We start from the raw sequence: 17,783 nt of genomic DNA, 5'->3' as shown, positions 1-17,783 counted from the left end.
TGCAATGAAGACCACTGCTTGAATTAATAATTACCATCGTCCTGTAATCATGAGTCAATGTAATTATACAAGAGAAAATAAATTAGCATAAAACCTCTGACACAAGTAAACTCTTTGTAGATGACACAGTGGTATCATAACACAGTGCTAGAGAATCGGTGTTAAAAATTAACTCAGTTAATATGATAATTTAGGAATGTAGTGATCTATAAAATTAATATACAGAAATAATAGCTTTCATATGCACAAATAATAATCAGTTCTATGACGAAATAGAACACCCTATCTACAAAACCAATCAAAAGACAATGTTTAGGAATACAATTAGGAAGAAACAGAAAAACTTGATGAGGAAAAGTGTCAAACACCCCAATAGGACACAAAAGTAGTCCTTGTCAATGGAAGTCATCTCTCATTCCTGGGAAGAATATAAAAATATCATAAAGACATCAGTCCTCCATAAGTTAACATAAACATTAATAGGCCAATATATAACCATAATCTTTTCTCTTTTTTTTCTTATTTTTTTCTTATCACTCAGACTGCATTCTCTCCCTCTTACCCCCACAAAGGGAGAGAAGAACCATCATCAAAGGCAAGTGGCAATAAGCAACACCGAGAGGCGGCTTCACGCTCAGGAGAAAAGCTGCACCTCCTCCTGGTGGTTTCCCGTGCTCTACACATTCAGAGAGACTTCTCTAGTAACAAACTATAGAAATGATCCCTGAAAGTATAGTCTTCACAATCTTTTCTCTAAAACCAGATGAGTTGATACTACAAATAAAATGGAAAATAATCTGCAAAGTTAGGAAGGTATAACAAAAGCACTATAAGCTATGAAACAGCTCCCCCAGATACTAGAACATACTGCAGAGTCTCCACATTTAAATTGTTGCACCTGCACCCACACAGACAAACAGAATAGAGCGGGATTTAAATTTTTAGAATGAAACCATCCTTATAAGAATTAGAAAAAAACATGGGTAGGCCAGGAGCGATGGTTCACACCTGTAATCCTAGCACTCTGGGAGGCAGAGGCTGGTGGATTGCCTGAGCTCACGGGTTCAAGACCAGCCTCTGCAAAAACGAGACCCCATCTCTAAAAATAGCTGAGTGCTGTGGCGGGCACCTGTAGTCCAAGCTATGTGGGAGGCTGAGGCAAGAGAATCACTTGAGCCCAAGAGTTTGAGGTTGCTGTGAGCTATGATTCCATAGCACTCTACCAAGGGTGACAAAGTGACAAAAAAAAAAAAAAAAAAATGGGCCAGGTGCAGTGGCTCATGCCTGTAATCCCAACACTTTGGAGCCTGAGGCAGATGGATTGCCTGAGCTCACAGGTTCAAGACAAGCCTGAGCCAAAGCAAGACCTCATCTCTAAAAATAGCCAGACATAGGCTTGGTGACTGTAGCTCAATAGCTAGGGCGCCAGCCACATACACCAAAGCTGGCGGGTTTGAATCCAGCCTAGGCCTGCCAAACAACAACAACTATAACCAGCCAGACGTTGTGATGGGTACCTGTTGTCCCAGGTACTTGGGAGGCTGAGGCAGGAGAATCGTTTAAGCCCAAGAGTTTGAGGTTGGTGTGAGGTGTGACACCACGACACTGCCAAGGGTGACAAAGTGAGACTCTGTGAAAGAAAGAAAGAGAGAAAGAGAGAGGAAGGGAGAGAGAAAGGGAAAGGAAAGGAAAAAATACAGGTGAATTCCTCTATGACCCAGACATGGGGAAAGGCTTTCTAACTGACTCAAAATAAAAAGCCAATAAAATATTGATAAAGGTAACAACTTTAAGAAATGTTAAGGGAAAAGCTTTCATGCAAAACACTGTGATAAAGCACAATTTCTGTGCAGCTGAGAAAATCCAATTGAACCAATTTTCCTGCAGATAATAACCCGAGACTCTGGACAAAATATAAAACATGATTCTCTATACAGCTCACCAGAGTTCACTAGTGAGTGAGCAGAAGCAGGTAGGTCTAGAGGGTTGGTTGACACTGGGGAAAGAAGGGTGAGTTCTCCACTTTTTAAAATGACTCTAATCCTGAGGACAGCTGTGATTGAAAGCCCCCAAAAGTGACTAAGGCCCAAATGGATTTCCATAGTCCCATTGGTACAAAAAAAAAAAAAAAAAAGGAAAGACTTGAGGACAAGTGCAGAGGGTGCAAAGGGGAAAGTGGTGGGAAAAGAGGCTAAACAGGCGAACCATAAGTTTTAGGTGTGACTTTCATCCACATCTCTGACTGATGCCTGAATACACAGACAGATGCTGAGCCGCTCATGGGAGCCTAAAGTAACTGGGCTGAGACTTCGAAATATGGAGTTCGAGATTAGCCAAATTACCTGTCTGCTGAAAGAGTGATAATCTGTGCTACTGGGTTTCTGTCATGAAAACATCACTGGATTCAGTCTCTACAGTATCCAAAGACACAACGCTAAATTACTAAACACATAAACAAGTAGGAAAATGTGACCCATATTCAAGGTGAAAATCAATGGAGAGTAAACCCAAGGTAGTCCAGATGGGAGGATTAGCAGATAGTGATCTTAAGTCAGATTTTATAGCTGTAATCAAGGGGATAAAGAAAAATAAGTGAGGAGAAATAGTAACTACCTAAGAAACCAAGTGAAAATTCTACAATCAAATAATAAACATTCAAAATTTAAAAATCACTAAATATGACAGAAATATCAAAGCTTAAGAAAATAGATTCCAGCACAGTGCCCATAGAACAGTGGTTACAGTGCCAGCCACATACAATGAGGCTGGCAGGATCAAACCCAGCCTGGGCCAGCTAAACAACAATGACAACTGCAACAAAAAAAATAGCCGGGTGTTGTGGTGGGGACCTGTAGTCCCAGCCACTTGGGAGGTTGAGGCAAGAGATTCACTTAAGCCCAAGAGTTTGAGGTATGAGGATGCCACTACACTCTATTGAGGGTAACATAGTGAGACTGTCTCAAAAAACAACAACAAAAAAAAAAAGAAAATAGATTCCCCTAATGAAAAAGTATAAAAATTGGACAAAATATTGAAAACCAGTTAGATATAAAATATTTAGAAACAGAAGCTGGAGAATTGTATATACTTGAATGATATGGGCGTTGCCTGCAGCTCAAAGGAGTAGGGTGCCGGCCCCATATACCAGAGATGGTGGGTTCAAACCCAGCCCCGGCCAAAAACTGCAAAAAAAAATTGTCATTGCCTGAGTCATGTAAGATCTGACACAGGCTGCCTAAACCCTTTGGAATTTCCTGGGAGGTAGGAGTATTTTTGCCCCAATGGAATGACTGGTGGACTCCTGGGTAGCCTCAGGGTCGGGCTGGCTGGCAGGGGGACTGACCTCTTGATTAGAGTGTTGAAACATTCAGCTCCGCTTCCTGAGCTCAGAGAGAAGGGAGGGCATGAAGGTCGACCTAATCACCAAACACCAGGGCGTTGATCAACCACAAGACAAGTGTGATTGTATAATGGAGCTTTCATAAAATTCAAAGGGACAGACTTTGGAGGGCTGCCAGGTCTCTGAACACACACATAACTGGTTTTTGCCCCAGATGGCCCCAGTCCCACTTCCAGGTCCAGCAATGACACAGACTCATCCTTTGCATTTTGTGATCTATTCGTGTTCCCTTTCTACTGTTTTTGCCAGTACAAAGTATAACAAGCCTCATCTACCTGCTTTCCACCAAGAAGAGAGTTTTCTGTAGAGTAACAGTGTGGGCACCATAATCAAGACAGGATTCTGAGATCCTGAAGAAAACAAAACCAAACTGAATTAAAAACTTCTCACGGACCTTAGCCCATATGACCACCCTCCATTTCTCCAGCATTGAGGCACTTCCAGGGTCAAAGACTGTAGAACATGAGGAGGAATAACCCTCCTCAGTCACAAATTGAAACACACTGGATGAGTTAGAGTTTCCTTCTAGTCACATTTTGATAAGATGACCGCAGGTCTGCTCCATCAGGTCCAAATCCTAGACTTGATCCAGGCTGACAATGATACCTCCACTGTAACCCATTGTTTATGAACCAGAAAAGTAATGATACATGCCATGAAATAGACTAAGAATTGACTCTGTGCCACAGCTGCTCTCAGGATCTTAAATAAACTCATTCATTAATTCCCTGATAAGCCAGGGAGGTAAATATAGTGAATATCATTCTCATCTGGCAGATGATAACAATGGAACAGGGAGAAGTCAAGTGTTTGACCCAAAGTCTCACAACTCCCCAGTGGCAGGTGAGGGAGCTGGACCCTGTAAAGCAGGGCCTGAGGGTCCTCCCTTAGCCACTCTGTTCTGCTAGAGAGGAATAATTTCTGAGGTGCCACCCAAGGTGTCTGCTGGTTAGCTTTCCTCCAAGTGCTTGGTTTTTCTCTTTATGAAGCACTTTTTAAACTGACACCAGGAAAAATCACAAGGAAAAAACAAACAAACGGCCAACCACAAACCTTGAGCACTGCAAGTGCCACAGAGGTGGACAGCAGTTAGAGATGAATACGGAGATGGAAATAGAATGAGACTGGGAGAGACAGGTCAGACATTGGTGTCGGACACAGTCAGATTGGAAACTTCTGGCTGCAAAGTGCAGGAAAAATTCGTGTATCCTGAAGAGGTACACGACAATAGCAAGGCAGAAGGATGGAATTGGGAGGGACCCAGTCCCAGAGGAGGAAGCAGGATGAGAGGGGTGGACAGGGGACAGGAGGATGGAAACGCAGGTAAAGAAGGGTGGGATGGAACAGGGCTGCCACCTTTGGGGTTTCTAACCCATTTCCCAACAAATAGCTCACGGTCCATTCAGCGAGAATACCAGTTGATACAGGTTATTGATGACTTTCTGTGTGTTGGCCTTTAAGTCTGGGTGCAGGACTGCCGTGTATGTTAATATGGATGTCCACTGTCAGATAATATTCTTATTTTACGTGGATAGAAAATGATGCCCTGATGTATAACATTCTAAAAGTCATTCTTCAAAATCATCTAGAGTAACAGAAAGCATCTCAGTAGTAGCCTTGGGGGGTGGGGGACACAGGGAATTTGCAGGAGTAGTGAAAATGTTCACTATTTTGATAATGGCAATAAGTGCATGAGTATAGAAGTGTGCCAAGAATTCTCAAATGATACACTTATCCTTTATACCTCAGTAAAGCAGTGTATATAGCAAAGGTGGGGAAATGAACAGAGAAGGTCCATAGATCATTTTAACCCTTATCATGGTCCCTCAGTCTCCATGAAGGGCAGAGCAGGTCCCTGATGCTGTGACACCAGCTCATTGACCACAGACTCCTGCAGCAGGGCACACCCTGGAGAATCGGATGTGCCTGACACTGTCTCTTCACACCCTCTCCAGACACACAGTGGGGTTATTCAAACCACTCCCCAGAACCTGCAAACATCACCAGAGGGGAGAGGGAAATCATTCCAGTCACACAGAGACAGGCAGCATTTGGTGACAGTGGCTGCCAGCTGCATGTCTGTCTTGCTCCAAATTGATGTCCTGGAGTCAGCCAGAAGAGAGCACTGAGACCACCTCTGCTAGAGGCTGTGGGGGCAGTGTCACCTGTGTGATGTTCAGAGACACTCTTTCCCTACCCCTGGCTCCTGGACTGGAAGCTGAGACCCAGTCAGGCGTCTCGACCCCTCAGCCTGTAGCGGCAGAGGCAGGAATGTGACAAACTGCACCTGGCTCCAATGGCTAGACCCTCAGTGTGAGGACGAGCCTTTCAGTGGGGAAGAAAAGCACACGATGTCACAGCCCCTTGGGAACCCACACCCATGCAGCTTCTCAGATGCCATTCAGGTTCTGAAACCCACCTGTGAGAGTCACCCCGGGCAGAGCACGTCTGGGTGACATGTGTGTGCAGAGAGCAGGGACCACACACAGTCAAAGAGCCTGAACATTTTCCCCGAACTCTAAATACCAAAATGTCTGAACTTCTCCAAATTCAGTTGTCAGGAGTCCAGGTGATGCCCAGCGCTGCCCTAAGAGGAAAGAATAGGGGAGGGCACAGGCCCCTCCCTCCCAGGCTGACCCCAGCCCCAGCTTTGTACGCCCCTCGGAAACTGGGTACCCTTGACTGCTCCCTGCCTGCTGTGGGGTATCTGTCCTCACACCCCCCTTCTCCCCTCAGCTCAGAAGCAGCCCAGAGCTTAGGTGAAGCTGTGCTGAGGCCTGAGGGAAACATCTGTCCTCACATGCCTCTGAGTGTCTGGGGTCTGAGCCATCACAAAACACTCACCGGGAAGAGCTCACGGCTGGAACTGGCAGCAGGACCATGGCCATCAGTAGACACCAGCCATCTCAAGCCCACATAGTTATGGGTCTTGTGATTCCAAGACCTCATTCCCTGGAGCTGCAATTACCATGTCACTGGAGGCACTTCTGCAGAGGGACCCTGATACACCCGGGAAAAGCTGTAAATATTTGTTCCAGGACAAGTCAGCAGGTCCTGGGGATTATTCAGACATGAACTAATCAGCACCAGGTGCAGCTGGAAGGAAAAGTTTCCCAAGGCCACTGCAGTGAGCTCTGTGCCCGAAGCGGTATAGGAGGTAGACAAGACCTTCTCAGCACTGCCCTGGGATGGCCTCACCAGGGGGTGCAATGTGGATTCTCATTTCCAAGTTCTGCTCCCCCCAGGGTCACAGTGATGCCATCTTTCATATTCATGCTTCACCCTGAGCTCTGGTGTTTCACTGTTAAGGACACAGTCACTACCTGGAGTTGGGGTAGGTGATGGAGATACTGGAACAGTGTGACATCACGCTGTTCTCATGGCCCTACCAGCTCCACACACCCCTCAGGCCATTCCCAAATTTGTCTGCTTGAACTGTCCTGGGGACAAGATAGCACAGACTACAAAAATGACTGCATTCCTCACTTCCGGAAGTGCTTCTACCCTAATTCTGAGTCTCTGCTCTGAGTAATGATGCACTTCCTGTGGTCCCACTTCCTCTTTCTTTCCTGCTACTGCCCAGGACTGGTGGATGTTTCTTGATGTTTCCTTAAATACTTCAGGTGTATTATTTTTAATAAGTCAGTTTAGATCCTATTCACTCCCCCTCTCAGGAGTAAAATGTGAGATTGGGGGGAACGGGTTGTTTTGTTTTTTGAGACAGAATCTCACTCTGTCTCCCTCAGTAGAGCACTATGGAGTCAATGCTCACAGCAAACTCAAACTCTTGCTCTCAAGAGATCCTCTTGCCTCAGCTTCCCAAGTAGCTGGGATGACAGGTGCCCTCCACAACACCTGGATATTTCTAGACAGGGTCTTAATCTTGCTCAGGCTGGTCTCAGACTCTCGAGCTCAGGCAATCCATCCACCTTGTCCTCCCAGAGTGGAGATTTTTGTTCTTACACTACCTTTTCCTTTCCCTATTTCTCTCCAAATCTATTTACTCTTGTAATTTCTATATTGTCATTGTTTTAGCACTTACAATGAGGTCTTTGACTCAACTTCCAGTAAATCATGGTTTTGTATGTCTATGATTAAATCAATGTGATGCTTCAGGACGGTCCTTTTACCATTATTTGTTTATCTTTTATGGGTAAAATAATATTTCACAAGTTCTTTGTGATGTTCAGAGGAGTGATATCCTCTCAGTTCTTGCATGCTCAGTGATGGTGAATGTTGATAGTTAACAGAATTATTTACTAGAGACTGTTGTGCCCAGGAGTTCCACAAAGACCACACTGCCAAACAAGCTAAATTTACAGCGGAGTCCTTTTATTGAAGAGCCAGCTGGCGACTGTCTCTGTGTGTCCTGACATGGGGTTTCTGAGAGCAGCCCCGAGTGCTTAAGGGGTCAGGTTTTTAAGGCTTGGTCTGCATCCTGGTTGGCACACAGGCTGTCCAGGTGCATTCAGGTGGACGTAGCAAGCAAGCATTGTGCAGAAGCAGAATTTTGCGGTTAGTTAATTATACATCACACATCTTTGTTTTAATATTTTCCCATACATTTTAGTTCCAGTACTTTCCCTCCATACATCTTTGTCTCAGTACTCTCTTCACCTGGTACTGTCTAAAGGTCAGTCTGGGGACAGTCGGTTCATTTCCCAGGCCCAGGAGTTAGTCAAGCAAGAAGTTAGCGAGTACTTTTTCATCTATCTTGGGAGTGAACTGGACTTACTCCATTTTGTTGAGGACTTGCAGCCCAGGAATTTGTCAGGCGTTAACTAGTATTTTTCTATTATAGCCTAGGCCTAACAAGACCAATATCCTTGTCATATGGATCCCTCTTATTCAATGACCAATCTACTTCTTCTTTTATTTTAGTTTTTTTACGGATCTTCCAATAAAGTGGGATAAGTCTTTCAAATTCCCTTCGGATCATGTCAAAAATGTTCTGCTGAGGGCTAGTGTCCAGTACTATATTGAAGTTACATACTGATAGTGTATCCAGAAATCCTACTGGGCGTTTGCATTATTCTGCATGCGTGTCTGCGGATTCTGCTTTCTGTATAAGGAAATATATTACCTGCAAATAATGATAGTTTTCTTGAAATAGCCCAATTGTAAAACCCATTATGTTTTACTTTTTTGTTCTATGTAGGTGAGGATATTTAGGGGACTGTTTAGCAGAAATAACAATGACACATGTGTGTGCTTCATTACTGAACAAGTTACATAAACTTTTCTTTTTCGAGGCAGAGCCTCAAGCTATTGCCCTGGGTAGAGTGCTGTGACATCACAGCTCACAGCAACCTCAAACTCCTGGGTTTAAGCAATTCTCTTGTCTCAGCCTCCCAAGTAGCTGGGACGACAGGCACCTGCCACAACACCTGGCTATTTTTTGGTTGTAGCTGTCATTGTTTGGCAGGCCTGGGCTGGATTCAAACCACCAGCTTTGGTGTATGGCCCCTTAGCTGCGTGAGCTACAGGCGCCACCATGAACTTTTGACATTAAATATGATATTAGTTGTAAAGATTCAGTAGCTAACATTTAAGTTATAGAAGATTTAATATTTTAATTTTTTTTTTTTTTTTTTTTTTTTTTTTGTAGAGACAGAGTCTCACTGTACCGCCCTCGGGTAGAGTGCCGTGGCGTCACACGGCTCACAGCAACCTCTAACTCTCGGGCTTACGCGATTCTCTTGCCTCAGCCTCCTGAGCAGCTGGGACTACAGGCGCCCGCCACAACGCCCGGCTATTTTTTTGTTGCAGTTTGGCCGGGGCTGGGTTTGAACCCGCCACCCTCAGCATATGGGGCCGGCGCCCTACTCACTGAGCCACAGGCGCCTCCCGATATTTTAATTTTTTTAAGACATATACACATAGATCATGAATACATTTATGCATACGTGGGTACAATGTGTTGATTTTTTTTATGCAACTTGATGTGCTTACATCAAACTAATTAATATAGCCTTTTGCCTCATTTACTTGATTATTGTGTTAAGACATTTATGTTCTACACTTGATAGATTTGACATGTACCTTTGCAATATGCTCCATAGGTGTGGTCCCACCGTTTACTCTTCCTCTATCAAACCTCTTCCCTCCCCACCCTTCCCACTCCATTTGTCTCCTTCATCCTGGGCTATAGTTGTGTTCTATCTTTCATAAAAAAGTGTGAGTAAATATAAGTTGGTTTCATAGAAGTACTGACTACATTGGATACTTTTTCTTCCATTCTTGAGATACTTTACTAAGGAGAATATGTTCCAGGCCCCTCCATGTAAACATAAAAGAGGTAAAATCTCCATCCTTTTTTTTTATATATACCCTCAGGAAACTGTAAATATATTTCAAACAACCAGACACATGAAAAGTATTTATTAATCCTCTTGTGAAAAATCTATACAATGGCTGCAGATAACATCCCTGTAGAGTCTTTAGTCCTTTGCCTTTTTGCCAGCACCAACATTAGCCTTTGCAGTCCCCCTGACTTTCTTCATTCTGTTCTTGCGTTCCTTTCACTGCTTTCTTGATGTCTTTTTCTTCTCATACAGGCCATGCCTTGCAAGTCTATGTTTGGGTTCATTTTTCTTTGCATAATCCAAAGAATCGTAAATCATGCCAAAGCCCATTGTTTTCCCACCACCAAAGTGAGTTCTGAATCCAAATACGAAGATGACATCAGGTGTGGTCTTGCACACTTTGGCTAGTTTTTCTCTAATTTCTGTCTTTGGTACTGTTGCCTTCCCAGGGTGAAGGACATCAATGACTATTTGTTTCCTCTGAAGTAGTCGGTTAGTCATGAACTTCCTGGTCCGGATAGTTACTGTGTCATTCATGATGGTGGTCATGCTCCGGCAGCCAGGGAGGAAGAGCTCTCCACCCTTTTTTAAGCTGCATAGTATTCCATGGTATACATATTCCACAATTTATTAATCCATTCATGGATTGATGGGCACTTGGGCTTCTTCTATGACTTGGCTATTACGAATTGAAACTTTATGAAGAGGACCCCCAGGGCAATTGAAGCAATACCAAAAATACATTACTGGGATCTAATCAAACTAAAAAGCTTCTGCACTGCCAAAAACACAGTAAGTAAAGCAAGTAGACTGCCCTCAGAATGGGAAAGGATATTTGCAGGTTATATTTCCGACAAAGGTCAGATAACCAGAATCCACAGAGAATTCAAACTTACTAAGAAGAAAAGAACAAGTGATCCCATTTCACTATGGGCAAGAGATCTGAACAAAAGCTTCTCCAAAGAAGACAGGCGCATGGTCTACAGACACATGAAAAAATGCTCATCATCTTTAATCATCAGAGAAATGAAAATCAAAACCACTTTGAGATACCATCTAACTCCAGTAGGAGTAGCCCACATAACAAAATCCCAAAACTACGGATGTTGGTGTGGATGTGGAGAAAAGGGAACACTTCTCCACTGCTGGTGGTAATGCAAGTTAATATGTTCCTTTTTGGAAAGAAATCTGGAGAACTCTTAGGGATCTAAAAATTGACCTGCCATTGGATCTTACAATTCCTCTAGTGGGCAAATATCCAAAAGACTAAAAATCACTTTGCAAAAAAGATATTTGCACCAGATTTTTCATTGCAGCTCAGTTCATAATAGCCAAGTCATGGTAGAGGATTTAATATTTTAAAGTAAATGATATTTATTAAAATGTTTTTCTGGGTCTTATTGATTATTAGTATTGATACTCATTATGGATGTTGATAAGTTATTACTATTGATTATTAGTATTGGTATCATATGGATAATGGGATTTTTCCTTAACTTTTGAAAAAAAGAACTAGATTAACAATGTCTTTTCCTTAACACAGTTGTAAAGTACCACAAGGCACAGTCTATCGAATATTCACAAATTGAACATATGTGTAGTGCAAACACAGTCCAGACTCAGAGCTAGAATGTTGCTGACCTTCTGGAGGCCCTGAGCATCCTTTCTAAGTCACATTTCCTCCAATCTGCCTAAAGACAACTGTAATCATCATATTTGTAGCAATAGTGTCCTTGTTTTCTTTATACTTTCACCATTTTATATGCATTCCTAAACAATATGGTTGTGTTTTTAATCTCATTTACATTAAGTAGTAGTTCACATACTATAAAATGTGCATATTTATCTTTTTTTGACACAGAGTCTATGTCACCCTTGGTAGAGTGCTGTGGCGTCAGCTCACAGCAATCTCCAACTCTTGAGCTTAAGAGAGTCTCTTGCCCTCAGCCTCCCAAGTAGCTCGGACTACAGGTGCCCGCCACAACGCCAGCTAATTTTTTTGTTGCAGTTGTCATTCTTGTTTTGCTGGCCCAGGCTGGTTTGAACCCGCCATCTTTGGTGCATGTGGCCAGCGCCATAACCACTGTGCTAAGGATGCCAAGCCAAAAATGTGCATATTTAATAAACAGCTTGATGAATTTGCACATCAGTATACACCTGTGCAATCACCTATTCTAGCAAGATAAGAGTCTATTTCCATCACAGCAGAAAGGACCTTCATGTTCCTTCCCTATCCGTATTTCATCACGAGCAGGAACAAAGCTATTGCCCCAAGAGTGGCCAATGTCATCTTTGTGGTGACTCAAGGTGCTCACGACCATTGTAACATGTTCATGGCATCTCTACATCCTGTGGAGCAGGTAACACAGGTAAAGGAATGAAAAGGAGGAACGAAATGTTTTACAAGTTGTCTTTTTAAAACCTCCTCCCTTTTTGGAAATTAAAATCTGCATTCATTCTTGAGGCCAGTAATCCAAAGGGCAGGAAAAATGTTCTTTGTTGTTTGTTTTCTAGTAATTTAAACCAGTGGTCGCCAACCCAGTACTGATCTGTGACCTGTTAGGTAGAACTAGGAAAAGATGACTGGCAATTGTTTCTTCCACTCTGAAACATTAAGGCTCACTAGCTAAAACAACAGCCAACGTGCTGTCCAGTGGCAGCTCTTTCAAGGTATCCCCTCTCCCCAAAGTTGTTGAAATGAGCTCTCTGGGGAGCCAGAAGGAAAGCCTGCCAGACCAGAACCAGGGACTCCGTGCCCTTCCGGTTTCTACTGAGTCTACGCAGTACCCGGGGAGGCGGGGCAGCTGAGGCAAGGAGCAGAAGCGGAAGTGGAAGGGAAGCCAAAAGTAGGAGGAGCTATGTACTTCTGCGGCAGGAGTTAGCTGAAATACACTTTACCGTTAGATTTCAGCTTCCGCAAACTGCTCTGGAATCTGCCACTGTAGGAATCTGTGAGGGGAATGTGGTGGCTCGTGTGTGAAGGCTCTTAGCTGGAATCCGTGAAAGGCGAGGCGGCTTAGGCCTGTACTGCCAACAATTTGGGCGGGACGTGGGGGAGGATCACTTGAATGTGAGACCAACCTGAGCAACTTATCAAGACCCCATATCCACAAAATAGTTTAAGAATTAGACAGCAGTGTACAAGGGTAGGCTGACGTGGGAGCATCACTTGAGCTCAGGAGGTCCATGCTGCAATGTGCTATATCTCACCACTATACTCCAGCCTGGGAGTTAGATCAGCACCTTGTACCCACCTCATCCCTCAAAGCAGCAGGGGAGGGTGGCTCATCCCTGTAATTGTAGCACTCTGGAAGGCCCAGGAAGGAGGATCGCTTGAGCCCAGGACATCAATTTCAGCCTGTGGACAGCAAAACCATACTCTTTTTAAAAATTAAAATAGGCCACACCGTGTTCTGCCTGAGCTGCGGTGGACATTTCCAGGGCAGCCCACCCAGATCTTCTGAGTCCCGCACCACCTCCTGTGGAAGCTTGAGCTAGCTGTACAGCTATCTCCTTTTGTCTCATAACCATGTCCACCAATGAGAATGCTAATTCACCAGCTGCCCGACTTAACAGGTTCAAGAACAAGGGAAAAGACAGTACAGAAATGAGGCGACGCTGAATAGAAGTTAATGTGGAGTTGAAGAAAGCTAAGAAAGATGACCAGATGCTGAAAAGGAGAAATGTAAGCTCTTTTCCTGATGATGCTACTTCTCCACTGCAGGAAAACTGAAACAACCAGGGTACTGTAAATTGGTCTGTGGATGACATTGTCAAAGGTATAAACAGCACCAATATGGAAAACCAGCTCCAAGCTACTCAGGCTGTCAGGAAACTACTTTCTAGAGAAAAAAAGCCTCCCATCAACAATATAATCCGAGCTGGTTTGATCCCAAAATTTGTGTCCTTCTTGGGTAGAACTGATTGTAGTCCCATTCAATTTGAATCTGCTTGGGCACTAACATTGCTTCTGGGACATCAGAACAGACTAAAGCTGTGGTAGATGGAGGTGCTACTCCAGCATTCATTTCTCTGTTGGCCTCTCCCATGCTCCTATCAGTGAACAAGCTATGTGGGCTCTAGGAAACATCGCAGGTGATGATTCAGTTTTCTGAGACTTGGTTATTAAGTATGGTGCAGTTGACCCACTGTTGGCTCTTCTAGCTATTCCTGATATGTCATCTTTATCATGTGGTTACTTACATAATCTTACCTGGACACTTTCAAACCTTTGTTGCAACAAGAATCCTGCACCCCCTTAGATGCTGTGGAACAGATTCTTCCTACTTTAGTGCATCTCCTGCATCGCGATGATCCAGAGGTATTAGCAGGTACTTGCTGGGCTATTTCTTACCTTACCGATGGTCCAAATGAATGGATTGAAATGGTTGTGAAAACAGGAGTTGTGCCCCAACTTGTGAAGCTTTTGGGAGTACTGAATTGCCAATTGTGACTCCTGCACTAAGAGCCATAGGGAATATTGTCACTGGGACAGATGAACAGACTCAGGTTGTAATTGATGCAGGAGCACTTACCGTCTTTCCCAGCCTGCTGAACAACCCCAAAACTAACATTCAAAAGGAAGCTATATGGACAATGTCAAACATCACAGCTGGCCATCAGGACCAGATACAGCAAGTTGTGAATCATTGACTAGTCCCATTACTTGTTGGTGTTCTCTCTAAGGCAGACTTTAAGACACAAAAGGAAGCTGTATGGGCTGTGACCAACTATACAAGTGGTGGAACAGTTGAACAGATTGTATACCTCGTTCATTGTGGCATAATGGAACCGTCGATGAACCTCTTAACTGCAAAAGATACCAAAATTATTCTGGTTATTCTGGATGCCATTTCAAATATTTCAGGCTGCTGAAAAACTAGGTGAAACGAGAAACTTAGTATAATGATTGAAGAATGTGGAAGTTTGGATGAAATTGAAGCTCTACAAAACCATGAAAATGAGTCTGTGTACAAGGCTTCATTAAACTTGATTGAGAAGTATTTCTCTGTAGAGGAAGAGGAGGATCAAAATGTAGTACCAGAAACTACCTCTGAAGGCTATACGTTCCAAGTTCAGGATGGGACTCCTGGGACTTTTAACTTTTAGATTGTATAGCTGAGGCACAAAGTTGTCATGTACTGCATTTGGTATAAGTTTGTCTTACTATTTCTCTACTACAAACTCGTTTTAAATGTGGTTTGTTATTGTAGCACTTCTTACAACAAAACTATACTTGAACAGTTCCAAACCGTACATACATACTGTATGGAGCCTATCCTCTGAAAGGGTTTCTTATTTCTATGTGGAATTTCATATCTTGCAGTGTCCTGTAAATAAAGATTAAAGTCTACCCTTAAAAAATAAATTAATTAAAATTAAAATAATGAAATATTTTTTAAAGAATAAAACAAATTTCCAATAATGTAAAAGTGTATTACTATTATTTATACAGGCTATAATAATTACCAAGACTAATTAAAAAATGGAACATACATACTCCTATACACTCTACTATAAAAAAAATTTTAATATACTCTCAAAACTTCCCCTGAAAACCACTAGCCCAAGACAGTTTACAGCGGACTTGCAAAAATGTAAGAAAGTAATAACATTCATGTACAAATTCATCCAGAGAATAGAAAAGCAAGAAGACTTTCCCAGCAAATTAACTTAACCAAAACCTGACATGGACATCACAAGAAATAAAGATAAATGAATCAATATCTCTCATGAAAATAAGTGCATGTATTTGAAGCTAAATATTGAAAACGCAAATTTAGCAATATAGGCAATTTATATTTGTGTGTATAAGTGTATATAATGCATCATAACCACAATGATTTAAGATACTAATTTAACATTCAAAAATCAATAAACCATGTTTTCCACATTAATAAAAAAAAAAGTGAAAGAGAAAGAAAATCTCTGACAGCAAAAAAGAAAATCATGAAGGCAGAAAAAAACATTTTAAACCATGTTAGTAAGCTATGAATGATGTATAAAGGCTATACATATCTAATGTACATATTTCAAGGGGTTAGGAATAAGTATACATTTATGCAACCATTACCACCATCAAGCCCATAAATGCATCCATCACCTCTCAAAAGTTTCCTTCTGTCTTTCTTATAATTATTATTGCTTTGATGTGGTTTCTGTGGTAAGAACAGATCACATAAATATATTTAAATTGTGAGAGTTGGGATTCATAAGCTGATAAGTTGTAGATGAGATTTGGGGCTTTGAATTGATGCTGTGATAGGTTGACACTTTTGGAGATATAGAGATGGGTAAATGCATTTTATGTGTGGAAAGTAAGGAGATCTTTGGAGATGAGAGTGTGGACTGTTGTGGGCTGAACAATGGTCCCCCAAAGGAATACACATCCTATTCCCTGGAAACTGTGAGTACCTTACATTCCATAACAAAAGGGAATTAGTTAGCAGATAAGATTAAAGTTGTTAATAATTGATCTTACAATAGATAGATGTTCCTGGATTGTCTGAGTATATATAATGAGTGTGAAAGAAGAATGCTCAAAAGTCAGCGTTAGAGGAGTCTTCTTCCTGGCTGCTGTGGGGGTTCTTAATCATCGATGACTTCTCTGTTGGAACTGCTGATAGCAAAATGTCTTCAGGAAATGCCAAAATTGGGTTCCCTGCCCCCAACTTCAAAGCCACAGCTATTATGCCAGATGGTCAGTTCAAAGATATCAGCCTATCTGACTATAAGGAAAATATGTTGTGTTCTTCTTTTACCCTCTTGACTTTACCTTTGTCTGCCCCACGGAGATCATTGCTTTCAGCGATAGGGAAGAAGAATTTAAGAAACTCAACTGCCAAGTGATTGGTGCTTCTGTGGATTCTCACTTCTGTCACCTGGCGTGGATCAACACACCTAAGAAACAGGGAAGACTGGGACCCATGAACATTCCTTTGGTGTCAGACCCCAAGCGCAACATTGCATAGGATTATGATGTCTTAAAGGCTGATGAAGGCATCTCATTCAGGGGCCTCTTTATTATTGATGATAAGGGTACCCTTCGGCAGATCACTGTGAATGACCTCCCTGTTGGTTGCTCTGTGGATGAGACTCTGAGACTGGTTCAGGCCTTCCAGTTCACTGACAAACATGGGGAAGTGTGCCCTGCTGGCTGGAAGCCTGGCAGTGATACCATCAAGCCTGATGTCCAAAAGAGCAAAGAATATTTCTCCAAGCAGAAATGAGCACTGGGCTATTTTAGTGCTGGGCTGCAGTGGCAGCCATGAGAACAAAACCTCTTTTGTACTTTTTTTTCCGTGGGTAAAACACAGACTTCAGGTTCAGACAAGAAGTGATGTGTTATAAGACAGGCCTTTCCTATGGGGGTTGGAGAGGCCAGCCTTCCCTTGGTGGGAATGGCTTGAGTTGTGTTGTGACGCAGGCCATCTGATTTGTGTGGTGTATCTATTGGTAGAGGGCATCAGCCCATGGATCCTTTGTAGTTTCTATTAAACTTTGAGACTTTGATGATTCTTCATTTTAGGAGGCATTAGATTTTAAGAGGAATTTATTCTTTGCTTTCCCTTTTTAGGGGGAAATGAGAGCTACCTTAGATTCAGGGGTGACTTACATTGGAGGGAAATGCAGATGGACAGGGGGATGGAACTGACCCAAGGTGTCACATTTTGTTTTTCAGCATATGGAGAAAAGAGCAAGCCCTGCTGTAGAGTTGGATGGGGCACTAGGTTAAGGTCCTAGTGAAATTACTTGGACACCTACATTTACACTACTGAGAGGGCTACATAGGAACCAGAAGCTTGGCCTCCTCTAATAAGTGCCTGGTACCTGCTCTGTAAAAGAACATAGCTGGGGTGGGGAAGGGTGTTTCCTTTCTCTTTTGAACTGAAATGGGAAAAGGAAGACAAACACAGGGCTCCAGGCCTTGAGTAAGGCTTACAGAACTATTACAGTACTAAGCACTTTTTATCTTCCCTGGGTTTTAGCCTTGTTTAGAGGGTAGTCCTTTTGATCCTCATCCACATCATTGTCCTGAGGGAGGTTGTCAACAAGAAGCTAGATTCTTCCTGGGCCCT

General features: G+C 42.7%; 1 protein-coding gene, 1 non-coding gene and 2 pseudogenes across 3 annotated transcripts; 2 read left to right on the top strand and 2 right to left on the bottom strand.

Annotated features, from left to right (window-relative positions):
• Positions 1 to 532: 532 nt before the first annotated feature.
• LOC128597755 (small nucleolar RNA U3) lies at positions 533 to 740 on the bottom strand. Its single transcript, XR_008383327.1, has one exon. It is a non-coding gene; the product is annotated as a small nucleolar RNA U3 (small nucleolar RNA).
• Positions 741 to 9,787: 9,047 nt separating this feature from the next.
• LOC128597571 (40S ribosomal protein S24-like) lies at positions 9,788 to 10,244 on the bottom strand. Its single transcript, XM_053608044.1, has one exon. It carries the CDS (start codon positions 10,240 to 10,242, stop codon positions 9,922 to 9,924), a length of 321 nt encoding a protein of 106 aa, XP_053464019.1. The 5' UTR covers positions 10,243 to 10,244; the 3' UTR covers positions 9,788 to 9,921.
• Positions 10,245 to 13,234: 2,990 nt separating this feature from the next.
• LOC128597569 (importin subunit alpha-1-like) lies at positions 13,235 to 14,814 on the top strand (annotated as a pseudogene).
• Positions 14,815 to 16,311: 1,497 nt separating this feature from the next.
• LOC128597570 (peroxiredoxin-1-like) lies at positions 16,312 to 17,211 on the top strand (annotated as a pseudogene). The gene has a single exon (XR_008383285.1). The product of XR_008383285.1 is annotated as a peroxiredoxin-1-like (transcript).
• The last annotated feature ends 572 nt before the right edge of the window (positions 17,212 to 17,783 follow it).

This window comes from Nycticebus coucang, chromosome 10 (genome assembly GCF_027406575.1).
Source record: "Nycticebus coucang isolate mNycCou1 chromosome 10, mNycCou1.pri, whole genome shotgun sequence".
In the NCBI taxonomy this organism is placed as follows: Eukaryota; Metazoa; Chordata; class Mammalia; order Primates; family Lorisidae; genus Nycticebus; species Nycticebus coucang.
Note: the sequence above shows the minus strand (reverse complement) of the source record. Positions and strands in the feature narration are given on the sequence as shown.